The 14,155-nt window shown below is 36.9% G+C and overlaps 1 protein-coding gene across 1 annotated transcript in view; it reads left to right on the top strand.

Annotated features, from left to right (window-relative positions):
• The window catches only part of nrg3a (neuregulin 3a), a 424,404-nt gene that overhangs the window by 328,647 nt on the left and 81,602 nt on the right, over positions 1–14,155 (top strand). The window contains exon 3 of the mRNA XM_088635895.1: positions 3,993–4,066. Coding sequence (XP_088492021.1) covers positions 3,993–4,066 — 74 coding nt within the window. The remainder of the gene's footprint in view (positions 1–3,992; positions 4,067–14,155) is intronic.

The raw sequence follows: 14,155 nt of genomic DNA on the forward strand, positions 1-14,155 counted from the left end.
AGATTAATGCCTTTACTCTGAGCTAACACCCCTCACCTCAGATTAGATTTGCTGCTCTTTTGTAAGATTGAACAAAAGCCACAACGTTTTTTGTAGTACAAACTGTGAAATACCCAACCATCCAAATAATGTCTCACTAGTGCCTCAGCAGTGCCTGTTTGAACTAGTATTTATTTAATAAGCTTTTAAAACAATATTGCTATTGATGCTACAGGAGCACTACCTGTTTCCTTTATATACCCTTTCACAAGCAGTCAAGTTAATTAATTTGATTAATCAATTTCCCTATGGAATTAATAAAGTATTATTTATACAGAAAGTATAAATCACTAATCCTTATGACAACACATTCCAGGCAATGCAGGGCAGCATACTGGAATTTTTTCCCATCTCTCCGCTAGTTTCAATTAATCAATCAATCAATCTCTTCTTATATACCACCTTTCAGACACCACTACTACAAATTAGTTCATAGACAAAAGTTATCCAATAGGTCATTTGCAATTAGTTAAATTACTCGCTGTCCTAAGCCATATTTGTTTTTCTTTTTCTATTTTTTTGCTTTTCTTACATTTGTGAATGGGGCATTTTAACATCCATGCTTCGTGGATCTTTCCTTCTTTTTATCTAGAAATAAGCAAATGACTCAAAGGAAACCTGCGATGGTACAAGTAATGAATAATGACATTTCTTTTTATTGTGGAGAAAACATATACAGTATGTAGAAAATAAACAATGCATTGTTCATCGGTTGTACAGAGCTAATAAACCAGCTTCTTGGAAATGATCATTTCCCATACTTTTTAAGAAGTGTGTACAGTTTTTCTTTGGAAAGGAGGGATTCTCTCCAGCTCCATGCTTTTGTTCTTTCTAATTAACAACTTCAGTACTAATTAAAAACCATGCAGCACTCCATACCTTCTACCACCTTTGAAAATTATATATATTCCAATCACTCTTCCCTGACTAATGAGTTTTCTGGTGCAGGTGTGCCAGAGCAAGCACAGCAGCAAAACCAAAATCAGTAAAAATGAATAATCATGATTCTTACCAGAGGGCGCTGCAATTTGTGCAGAACAACACTGAAAAGCAAGGTAGAAGAACACAAACATACTGTATGTGACAACTGTTTAACAATCAATCCCTGACCCGACTCTGAAGAGGTCCCACTACCTGAGTGACCCTTTGTAACTGACAGGTTGCCACAGGCTAAAATAGCCCCAGATTTATTGGTTCCATCCCAGCAAACATTAAGAAAACAGCCATTCTTGTGAGTGTCAGCAAGGCCACTTCTGTAGCAGTCAATAATGAGTCAGGGGTAAGAGATCAAGTCAAATCCATTGCTGGGCTAAAGTATCAGAAAAGAAACTGTTCTACCCTCCAAGCATCTACCACTAATATTGTAGTAGGTTTAATTATAATATTGCTCTCCTTTTATAAAGTTCCACATAATTAAAACTGCAAGTAACTGTAAACTCAACTACCTAAAACATCTTCTCTAACATTATTGCTCAGAGTTATGCATGTTAATTTTATGGTAATTTTAGCCTGATTTGTTACATGACAGATATATATTTAAAGACTCTATGTGTCATATGCTTGAGCTTTTAAATCAGATGTCTGGAACCCACTAACTGATTGGAGAGATTCCAGACAGCAAGGGAAATACAATCTCTTTCAATGAACGTTTTCACTTACAGTTGTGAATTCTTGTTTCCAAAACCAGATAACCCACACAGTGTGTAGGAGAAACCTACAGTATATTTGTTTTGCATGCTTCAAGATGTGCCACTGTAATTCTTAGTGAAGTCAAATAGTTGGAATTATATAAGAGATAACATTAATTGTAGTGGTTCTTTCATATATACTGTAGCACCTGTTGCAGAAATTCAGTAAGTTCCACATTCCTTCATACACTAGACACATTATCCACACAAGTAAGACACTTCATGATGAATATCCACACATACATTGTAAGTGTACAATGTTTCCTTATTGTACAGTATGAGCATCTGCATTCTACATGAATATCTGCAACAGGTACTGCAAGATGATCAAGGAAAATCTCCCATATTGATATAATTGGCTCCATGGAGTTGTTACATTAACATTCTATCAGATCATCTACTGTAAATCTGGTATGAATGGTACTCATTTAGAAACATAAGTTTGGATTTCTGTTTCTAAAAAAGATTGTGCTCTTTAGACAAATTTGAAAAAGAACTTTACTTGTTAATACCCATGTGAACATGGGGAGAACAGGCAAACTCCAAACACATGGCAGCCCAGTTTAGAATTGAACCTAGAGCCTGAGAGATGTGCGTAACTAGCCTCTAACCACCATTACTGGTTTTTACAGATCTTTAATGCATGTACTGTAGACAGAGAGAAAGCGAGTAGTCACTCTTCAGTTATGTTTGTGTGTGCTTTGATTTCTGCTAGCTGTTAGTTTTGTGGAATGATTTTTCATGTTTATGTTATCTATGTATAAGGCTATTGATTAGTAGGACTCTCTGCTTATTTCAAATAAGTTTCAGTGTTTAAGGCCAAGCAGGTGGTGCAAGCAAAACCATTGTACACCGTTGTACACACCATTTGAGCACTAACCTAAGCATGAGTCTTCAGGCATGGTTTGAGGCTTTTTGTCCAATGGCAGATGCCAAGTGTTCTTTAACTGTATGACAGTATGCATGCACTGACAAACTCCTGACTCTCAAACCAACCCTATTTACCTACCTCATATTTAATGATTTTCCTTTTCTGGGCCTTCATTCCTGTGCATAAAATGCACAGAGATGTATTCTACCAAAATTAGCAAGTCTCCCAGTTATATAGTAGAAGAATTGTACTTCATTAAAATGTCTGCATCCAGAAATTAATAGTCTTCTGCATGAATGTCCACATCAGGCCCTGTATGATGATGAACAAGGCCAAGCTAACACAACATTTGTGTCTGCTTTATTTTATGATTGGTTTTGTATTATATTATCACCCTGTCCAGGCTGCTTATTTCATTATTCATTTAATTACTAGTAGGGCATTGGAGCACAGTAAATGATTTTTATAATTAACTCTATCCACACATACAGAATGTAAGGCTCCCGCAAAGCATAGTTCAGGACCCTATGCAGATGGTATAATCCGGAAGTACAGTAAGTGGAGAAAGACATCCGGGGAAGGTACAGCAGGATTAGACGGGTAGATAGACAGGGAGGCGTGATGATGGTGATCTGGTGCTTGGGGAACGTGGCAAGGGCAAACGGGTCCAGACAGTCCAAAGGGAGGAATCCGGGGTGCAGTCCAAAAGTTAAAATCCGGAACATGATCCGTTACCAAGGGTAATGAGGCCAGGCGCTCCGAGCCCCGGACTCAGATGGTCAGGACGGCATGATAAAGCCTGTGCCATCAGGTCTCTCCTAGACCCGCTGGTAGGCGGGATCCCGGACGTCCATCTCCCAATGCTGAGCCGGGAATAGTGAGAGCGCCAGGTTTCAATAAGAAGACAAAACAGGAGCACAAAATCAACTAAAATATGAAAGGGTTGGAGCGCCCTTAAGAAGAGGGATGCCTATTGTGATACAGAATGTTTTTCCTTAGGTAATATTTTACTTTACAGTAGGAGGAGCCACCATTTACACTGAATGAAGGTCCTGACTATTGGTTCATTAAAAGATCATGGCACTGTTCATAAGTGTAAGGATATTAATTCTAATGTCCTAAATACATTTCATTTTGAGTTTGCACAATCTGCTTCAAATACTATACTCTCTCATCATTGGCCATGCTGTGTCTTCCTGTCTTTCTTGCCTTACTGTCTTTTTAGGTCAAAAGATGAGATGTCTTCATATTGGCTACCAACAGAATATGGCTGTCTAAAAGAACTGTTTTCCCCTCTTTATATAATGTATAGTAAACTATTTACTACCATACTTCTACTATATCATGTGACCTTGAGGTTGTAAACACATCTTCTCCTTGTCTTTCTCTTACAGGTGTAAAGAGGGGTACCAAGGAGTGCGTTGTGACCAGTTTCTGCCGAAGACAGACTCCATCTTGTCTGACCCAAGTATGTCACTTACACTTTCCTTGTCTGACAGGTGGAAAGGAATACCTACTCTTCTATAATTGATTTAAAGATAGAAGTCTTGGAAAGGCTGGGGATAGCAACATTTTCACTCCTAGTCTATTAAATGATTTCTATGTTTGGTTTGATGTCGAAATTGGTCTTGACATTTTACCTTTGTAAACATACCGTATACTGACCAGGTCCCTTTGCATACACACGTATACACAAACACACTATAAAAAAGTGAAAACATCATCAACATTACAGAATAAGGTGTTCATGTACAGTAGGCATAGGAAAAGAATATTGCCTAGCATCATAATACTCGAAACAGCTAAGAAATGTAAAACTTAATACATTCTGGTTAATGATAACCCATCTAGCCAAGTTCAACATGTTTTTTGTTACTGAAAAACTGATACAAATACACGGCCTCAAAAAGTTGCAAAACTTTTCATCACGTCTTCACACAATTAATGTTTATGAAGCAGGATAGTGCCAGGTGTGAAAAACTAATAATAGGGGAGCACAGGAAGAGTTCATTTGCACAGGTCATCTTCTGTTCTGTTCACTGAAACCCAGCCTCAAAGTTTTTACTTACTACAACTGAAAAAAAACAAGACAACAAACTGACCCTACAATGCAGCACATTCTAGCCAGAAAATTCCATGTAATACAAAAAGTGGAAGACTGGCTTTTGGCAAGTTACACAATCCCAGTCTCTGGTTTCTGAATGTTCTTGTTTATTGCATACTTCTTATTTCCTATTTACTTTCTGTTCAGTTCTTCAGTATTGAGCTGCAATAATGCCAAATAACTTTATGAGTACCCAAGCCCACAATTCACAATTTTTTCCTGTTACTGTTCACTTTTCAAACCAGCTGTGGAAAATCTGTTGCATCACAGCACAGCTGTTTTGTGATTTTTTTAAGCAAATGGTCTAATGTAATGAACACAAAACATTTTAGATCAACTTCATTCCACAATGCAACCAAACATTGTTTTTCAACCATGGAGACATTGTGATCCATTGCAGCTTGGCACTAGAACTACTCCATTATGCTACTGTCAAGATTGTGACCTATCATTACCCACTAGCTCCACAGTCCAGTTCTTTGCCACTCCCATTACTAACCAGGAATGTGCTTTCTAAACGTAGAAGGTTCTGCTGGGATTTCATTACTAAGGCAAAAAACCATTGACATTCACTTGCAGTCTGCAGGCCCACACAGAAAATTCCAAACCATTCCTGTGAAAAAAACATTCCTGCTCATCTGAAATCTGCAGATATCAGATTTCTTGGCTTTTTTCATATTGCTTTTGCAAAAAATATTAACGTCAAAAAGTCTATAAAAAGAATTACATCTCAAACAGAATTACTTCTCCATCCTTATTCACTCAGACAATGAGGGCCAGAACCATACCATATTTCCACCAGAATATACTGTATCCCACTATCGCAATCATGATGCTTGTTCTTTTCACATGATTTATTAGACAGCTAAGAAATTCACAAACTCCCACAGAAACCTGGGGGCTTCCATATAACTCAACTTTTAAATGCCTCTTTTTACGGAGCAGGTTGAATCTTGCAATCCGGAGATCAGTTTTTCAGATCTGGACAATGTCATCTGCTGGGTTGTGACTGAGATTCCGCAAGTCTGAGCAATGCTGGATGGCTTCAGGAATTTCATTACCATGGCAAAAAATGTATTGCGATTTGCTTACAATCCGCAACCAGATGAGGTTTCAGTGTTATCTGAAAGGCTGCATCAGTTCTCCACCCAATGCTTGTCTCTGTTATTTGCTTTTTTGGTTTTTATGAAGCCTTCTGTATTTCTTATTCTGGTAAGATTGTTGCAGTGTATGCAGAACTGATTAACAGCTGGAGTCTTTCAAATTACTAGGGTAGAAAAAAAAGCTAATTCCAGGCTCATGTTGATCATTTGGTTAATACTAGTTAACTGATCCAATTTTCCTATATATAGAAATTAGGGTGTCTGCTTTGACAATATGGTTAGATAACTTGGTGCAGTTGTATCAGCTAACTAATTATAGTTTATACTTTTCTACAGAGAGAGTTTTCAAATGATATAATATCTTTAAGCTTTTTCTAGATTGTTTTTAATAACTGGCCTGAAAATATGTATAAATAGCCTAGAGCATCATAGGAACTTCCCACTGTCACAAGGAAAGTTTGCTTTGTTAAAAAAATCACGGAATGAAAACATTACTACAAATAAAGGCAGATCTGTTTAAAATTCTGAGGTACTTTTCATTTCCACCATACATCAGTGACACTCAATATGCTCAATATGCCTTCTCTCTTATCTTCCTCATTTGGTGTACAAACAAGGCCCTGTAGCTAGGAAACAAAAACACAACAATGAAACACATTGCAAAATGCAGCAGCAGTCATTGAGCTAATTGCAAAACCCCATCCCAGCAGAGAAGCGTAGAGAGAGTGCTGTGTAATTACCTGACGTGTTGTCAAATCAGAAGCAAGCTTTTCAGTCTGACAGAGCTGGCCAAGGACCGATTGCATGCATCTGATTTTGTTTTCTTTGTATTCCAGCTGCAGTTGTGACTGCTGTGTCATTTTTTCCTTTCCCCAAAACCTCTGCAAATTGTGCCCTTGGGTAAACCAGCTCTGCTAAACAAGAGCCATTGCCTTCAGAGCTTACAAAGACAGCCCAGACCCTACGCTTTGCATGGCAGCTCAACTTTTTTATTTGATTTCCATCTCCACTGATATAGAGCTAGCTTTCAAATGAGGAAGCATTTGCCAAAAGCAAAGTTCACTGTCAGGCTAACTCTGTTTCTTCCAAGGGTATGAATATGCCAGCACTCAGGGAAAGTTGTGCTGGCAAACTGAGTTGGACAGTTAACCCTTCAACATGGGATGACAAGCACCATCATCATAAAGCAGGTCAAGTCAGGCAGGCTCAAGTGCTGCTGTGTAGTGCCCCCTGGGGGAAAAGCTAGCATGCAAAATGTTCCACTTAACAGAAAGCACTCCAACATTCTCCTGGGATCTTTGCATCTTAGACAGCCTTCAGTAGTCTGAATACAGCTATCAAAAGCCAGTAACTCAGTTGGAAGTATGCAGTAGCTTTCAATTTCTCTTTTATGAGAAATTGCTTGGTTTGGGAAATATTTCTTTACATACCCTGCCATACTTAACAGCCAGTTTCTCAGTGGAGACACTAATTTGTGAAAACATGGTCTGCCAGTGCTGTATTAGTGGTTACAAGGGAAACATGAGGACAGGGTAAAATTGTTTTCACTTCCAAAAAATGATTTAAAGTTCCAGTGGGAAATGTTTGCTAAAATGCAAAATCCATCTTTTTCTCTAAAGGCAAATTCAATTATATGTAGTCATCACCAATGAAGGTCTGTATATACACTATATTGTACAAACAGTACTGTATATGCAGATACTTATTCAGCTTAAAGTAATGAAGTATTTTAAGAAAGGGTTTTCACACATAAACTTAAATATTAAATACATGTTGGATAGTAAGAATAAGCCTCGACTATCTGTCTAGTGGATTCACCTACAGTATTTAAAATTAAGGTTTACATTCCTGAAATTCAGTTTTTTATATTTGCCTTGTAACATACACACTTACCTAAAATGTATTTGTTATGTAATGTAATTAAATTAATATTGTTTTTTTTTCGGATATAAATAAGATACTACATTTGAACCCCACAATCCTAGAACCTGACCCTGACAACTGTATGCCTTTCATACTTCACTAACATTTACACAGTATGGAATTGTTTTAACAATATATTTGAGGAAATGTTAATGTACAGGATAATAAACTGAATGTGAAGTACAATTATTTAAAATTTCTGAGATTTACCGGATGTGGTGATATGTTTATTTTATTTTAAATAAATACATAGCTAGTTAAAAAGCAGCTTAACTTCCTATGAATATGGATATTGCTGTCCTCTGTTATAATAATAATAATAATAATAATAATAATAATAATAATAATAATAATAATAATAATAATAAACTTAATTTTATATAGCGCCTTTAAAGGTGGCTTCTCAAAGCACTTTACAGGATGACAATAACAATAAATAAGAAGACTACAACAATAAATAAGAAGATTTCACAAGATAGGACACAATTATAATTACAACAATACAACAATAACAATAGAGGAGACCGTGGAAGGTGGTATTAAGAAGAGCAGAGGGGTGAAGAATGGAACCAGTTAAGTAAAGGCTTTTCTGAAGAAGAAGGTTTTGAGTCTGGATTTGAAGGAGTTTAGAGAAGGTGACTCTCTGATATCCTTGGGCAAAGAGTTCCAGAGCTTGGGGGCATAGCAGGAGAAGGCCCTGTCGCCCATACAATGTAGACGGGCTTGGGGGACAGTAAGGAGGGCAGAATTTGAAGAGCGGAGGTTGCGAGGTGGGGAGTAGGGCGATAAAAGTTCAGACAGGTATTGAGGTGCCAAGCCATGTAAAGCCTTATAGGTGAGCATGAGGATTTTAAAGTCTACGCGGAATTTGACTGGAAGCCAGTGCAAGGACTCCAGGATAGGAGTAATGTGAACACTTGCACTAGACCTGGTCAGAATTCTGGCTGCTGAATTCTGGACATACTGCAGCTTGTTCAGAGTAGATTTAGATACCCCAGGGAGTAGAGCATTGCAGTAGTCAATTCGAGAGAATACAAATATGTTGATCAGCTTTTCAGCCACAGTTAATGATAGCATAGGGCGTAGTCTTGCGATATTTCTAAGGTAAAAAAAGATGTTTTGACAGTATGCTGTACATGTGGGTCGAATGTTAAGCCAGAATCGAATATAACCCCAAGGTTTTTCAATTTTGATTGAAGCTCAAGTACAGAGCCATCTACAGACAGGGTTTCAGGACTGGCTTTACAAAGTTGATGGGGGGTACCAATAAGCATGACTTCAGTCTTGTCACAGTTAAGATGAAGGAAGTTTTGAGTCATCCAAATTTTTATGTCAGAGATGCAATTAGATAGAATAGAGACAGCCACATCAGTGTCGGGTTTGGTATGGATGTATATTTGAGTATCGTCAGCGTAAAAATGAAAGCTGAGGCCATGTGATCTTAAAAGCTGACCCAGTGGGAACATGTAAATGCTGAAGAGCAAGGGGCCCAGTATTGAGCCCTGGGGGACACCAGACTTGACAAGACCAATTTCAGACCTGTACCCATTGAGAGAGACAAAGTGACAGTGATCAGTGAGGTAAGACTTAAACCATTTGAGGGCAGTGTCAGAGACTCCAAACACAGTGTTGAGACGAGAAAGTAAGATGTTATGGTCAACAGTGTCAAAGGCAGCACTGAGATCAAGAAGGATGAGTATGGAAAGAGAACCAGAATCAGAAGCTATTAGGAGATCGTTGGTGACTTTGAATAGGGCGGTTTCTGTGCTGTGAAGTTGACGGAAGCCAGATTGGAGGGGTTCGAAAAAGTTGTTTGTCATGAGGTGGTTATGTAACTGAAGTGTGACAGCACGTTCTAGAATTTTATAGAGAAAGGGTAAGTTGGAGATGGGGCGAAAGTTGTTAAGATTGTCGAGAGCCATGTTAGGCTTCTTTGGCACGGGGGTAATAGCAGCAGTTTTGACCTATAAAGTATGTGTTATACTGTAAGTGATGATTTTTCCCCTTCTTGTCCTACAGTGCCTCATCGCAGATACACAGATACTTAAGCCACAATTTCATTTGCTATAAATTACAAACCAAATATGTGGCCTTGCCTTGTAATAACAACAATGGACTTGCACATGGTATTGTCATGATATGTCATGATAAATTATAAGAGTAGCTGACCACGCAAATAATACCAACCAAAGAGGAATGTAAAGTCCTACAATAGCTAAAATGAAGTAAAGGAGTAAAATTGCTTTGATTTTAGGCTAACTAGCAATTAGTTTTGTAATTATGAGTAAATTATTTTAAAACTTTACAAAACTTAGGCCCTTGTGTTGTGTGTTGCTAAAATATGCAGATATACAGTACAGTTATACTGATATACGGCTTTGTCACCTGTCGATAGAAACTGCAGGGATATTTTTTTTTTACCAGCAGGTCTGTTTCTGTCAAATGACATTAAACCATGATTTTTAAACACTGCTTTCAACATCTCCAGGAATTGTTTAGATTGAGCAGACTATTTGTAAGGACTTGATTGTGGTTCTGTGTTTTGGAGAGCTAATAAGCAGGGATTACTGAAACATATTCTTATCTCTCTCTTTTGTTTCATCTTTTTTGTGCTTTTACAAACGTGTTCTTGCGACACCCTGCTGTATATGTAAAGGAAACCACTGTGGTAGCCTGCTAGAGTGCAGATGAGAATTGTCAAGAAAGAGGGAAGCCATCTTATTCCATGCCAGAGTGCTCTAAAAGTCAAAAGAGTGGAAAAGTTTCAAACAGGATTTATTTTACTTGTCCTGCATAAGTGACACCTACCATGTCACCAGGGATTTAAAATGAGAGCTGTGCCCATCCAACACTTAGGTTTTTTATTGGGTTATTCATTGTGAAGAAGCAGCTAATAATGACAACGGACATTTTAAAAAGCTTGCAATCTACAATCCTTTTTCTGCCTTTAGTAGAGCTGATATGCATTGATTGAAATTTGCTGATTCCAAACTTTGGCAGACATACTGTACAGTAAAAAGAAAAAAAAAAGTATTTCCACATCTGAAGTTGTCGATTCAAAATCTGAATAAAAAGTTGGCTTAGACATAGATGATGATGATGATAATAATAATAATAATAATAATAATAATAATAATAATAATAATAATAATAATAATAATAATAATAAACAACTTTATTTTATATAGCCCCTTTAATGGTGGCTTCTCAAAGCGTTTTACAGAAATCACGATCACGGTATCTGATTCTGGATACTGGTCCGGAGATGCTGCAGCCCATTACGTTTCATAATGTAAGTCGATTTAAAACTCCAACTCCCAAAATGGGAAATGCTGATAAACTGGTTCAGTTAAATGCCAGTAAATAGTGGCAATTAAGAGCCGGGATGTAATGAAAAGCTGTAAACACATCTGCTCACTAGGACCAGCCTGGGTTTCCTTGCCTTAGATGGAAAGAATCATAGACCTCTTTTAGTAATGTGACATGTAAAGCTACATATATTGTTTGTATGGAGTGTTAAAGTCGGTGCTTTATAAACACACAGGTCTTGAAAGAAACATTTAGAAAAGCAATACTGTACTGTATATTACTGTATTTAAGACATTAAAATACTTCCATTGAATTGCAATTAAAACTTACTACATTAACTTTAAGTTTTTTTGATATAGTACCTTTAAAGGTAGAATATCAAAGCATTTTACAGTAGGTGTAAAAAAGAAAAATCAGTTATAAGAATAGCAGAATAAATGCATAAGAAACACAAGCAGAAAGGGTCAGCAGAAGATACAGTACATGGTCATTAGAAAATTGAGCAGACAGACACTACTTAAATAATCAAATAATTAATTAAATAATTAATTCTTATTTTAATTATTTTGTTTTTTATTGGGCTAATTGGATTTGACAATGGTTAGAGTTTCAAACATATAATCATTCACAGAACACCGCTCTGCCATGAAGTTTCTGCAAGTAATACTCAACACTAGCTCCAGTTAGGCTGCGGGTGCTGAGACATGGAAGGCGCCTGGCAGCTAATTTTGACAAAGCAAGGCCTGAGGACACATGGCTTTTCCAATAGGGAAGTGGGTCAGACTCTTCTGAGAAGGTCTGTTACTTTTGTGGGAGCTGTAGCTGTAGTACTCTATACTCTACAGGGCACGTGATGGGCCGTGATTGTCAGGAACTGCTATGGATACCATGCATCCAGAGAGATTTGTTCACAGGGGAAGAATCTTCTCGAGAGATGTCTGGAAGGCAGCCATCAGCAAGGCATTGTACTGTACTGTAGATTTAAGCTCCAACAACAGTTTTGATAGGAATGACATACCATAGCTAGAACTAATTTTGGTTGAACAGGTTTTTGTAACAGTAGTTTGTTTTGCATTTAAAAAATGGATTTCACTCCTACAAAGGAGACAAAGGTCTGTTTATTGATTGCTGAGGGTATTTTCTATAAATGCAGCACTGTTCCATTTTAAACCTTAAAGCTGACTAGTACTTGTTTCTATTATAAACAATAACTGTATTCCTTCAATTTATGTTGTGATATTGCTATTAAAATATTTTCAGCCACTGGTTATTTGAGTAACATAAATATAAAACACGCACACCCTCAAATGGATAAAAAGTCTTCAGGTTGTTGAGCTCTTTATTTTTGCTGACCTTTTTGTATATATACTTAACAGTTGGAAATCTTAAATCACTTTTGAAATTTAATAATACCGTTATCCATTAAGATGTTAAGATATTGAAAACAGTTAGAAAGTTTCAGTGAATACTGAATACTGAATACAGTTATTGGCTACCTTAAGGCTAATAATGAATTTCTTAAATGAAAGCTTAGCTGCAATGAAAACCAGTAGGTGTGTGGGTCCACAGCAATAGAGTTGGGAACCCCTGGTCTAGTATAGGAGTCTGCATCTTCAGTCTGGTTAACCAACAGTAACTTCTGGCTTTCAGTCCTGACCTGTGAGTAGACAGGTTATGTACTGTATATACTCCAAGTGTTGAAATAGACTCATTGTGGTTGAGGATGTTTTCTGAGGAAAATACTAAACATTTGTAACAGATGAGTCAGACGGGTGGTGGGGTGTGAAGTGTAGTGGTGGGCCCTCCAAAACAGCACTGAAAACACCTTTCTTCTCTTTGTAAATAGTAATCAATAATTGTGTGCTTGTAAAGGTTTAGTATGTCAGAATATGCACATGGGAATACTTAGTGAAGTGGATATAAAAAGATGTGTCTCTGGCACACTTGAAGTTAATAAACCAAGGTTGGTAAACATGAAATTTGGAAGCGGATGTTTCTGCACAACAGTAGTATTGTCCTCTGTATAGTTTTCCCCTGAAGTCTTTTGTTCACTTTACATTTATATTCAGTACACTTAAACCAGAAGTACAATGTGAATCTTGATATAATTTGGTGTAAAGGTCCTCATATTTAAGACAGGCAAGGCATCTTCCACAATGTTTATTAACTTAAAAACTAGACATTAAAGCAGTTAACATCAATAAATAGTCAACTGTTTGAGTTACCTATTGAGAATGTCAAGTATCAACATTTCTAACAGGCCATTTAATAATTTATGAAGGTATTTCAATCTTAATGAATACCTGACCTGCTTGAAAAAATATTTACATACTGTTTTGTTTCAATTCATTGATCAAATGAAACTTACTTGAAAAAGAGTAATTTCAAGAAGTTAACTTGAGTTTTAAAGGAAGATTGCATTCTTAGACAACATGCGACAAATTACTTTTTTTTTCAAAATCATTTAATGCTAGCTTTGAGTTATCAAATAATTAATTTGTCCTAGGCCTGGTAAAAATGATCTTTGATGGCTCATTACCTTTTGAAAAATGTTCTGTTAAAAGAGGCATATCCAACTGCTTATTGATGAAAGGTTAGTAAAGTCAAGGCTCCACCATAATAATTAGGCTGCTGTCTGTTACAGTTACATATTTATGAAGTGTTTACAGTATTACAGCAACTTTACTTATGATTAAATATTTGCAAGTAATAACTACTTTCCACAAATCATTTTAAATTTTCTTCAAAGAAGTTACTTGATGCAAACTGTCTGCTGTCTGTTTTTAATACTTCCTGCAATATATATTTAATTGCTTTTGGATAAAAAAGTTAAATTATATAAATCCCATGAAATCCCATGTATGGTTATCACTGTGTCTGCGGATACGTGCTGTCCTTCAGAGTTACTAAAGTAGGTTCATCATGTCAGATGTTTGGTTTTATCAGTCAGCTATATCCTTTTCATAGCATAAACCATCCTTTGTAATTTAGTTTTGCTCTTGGGAACTATAAAAGAGCAGCTGTCTATCTGAGCTGCCCTTGTCAGTTTAAGCCACTGGAGGCTGTGTTAAGGACAATTTAGAGAAGGAAGTAATTGAAGGCATTTGCACACAGGTGC

The sequence above is a fragment of the Lepisosteus platostomus genome, chromosome 6, assembly GCF_059453375.1.
Source record: "Lepisosteus platostomus isolate fLepPlt1 chromosome 6, fLepPlt1.hap1, whole genome shotgun sequence".
In the NCBI taxonomy this organism is placed as follows: Eukaryota; Metazoa; Chordata; class Actinopteri; order Semionotiformes; family Lepisosteidae; genus Lepisosteus; species Lepisosteus platostomus.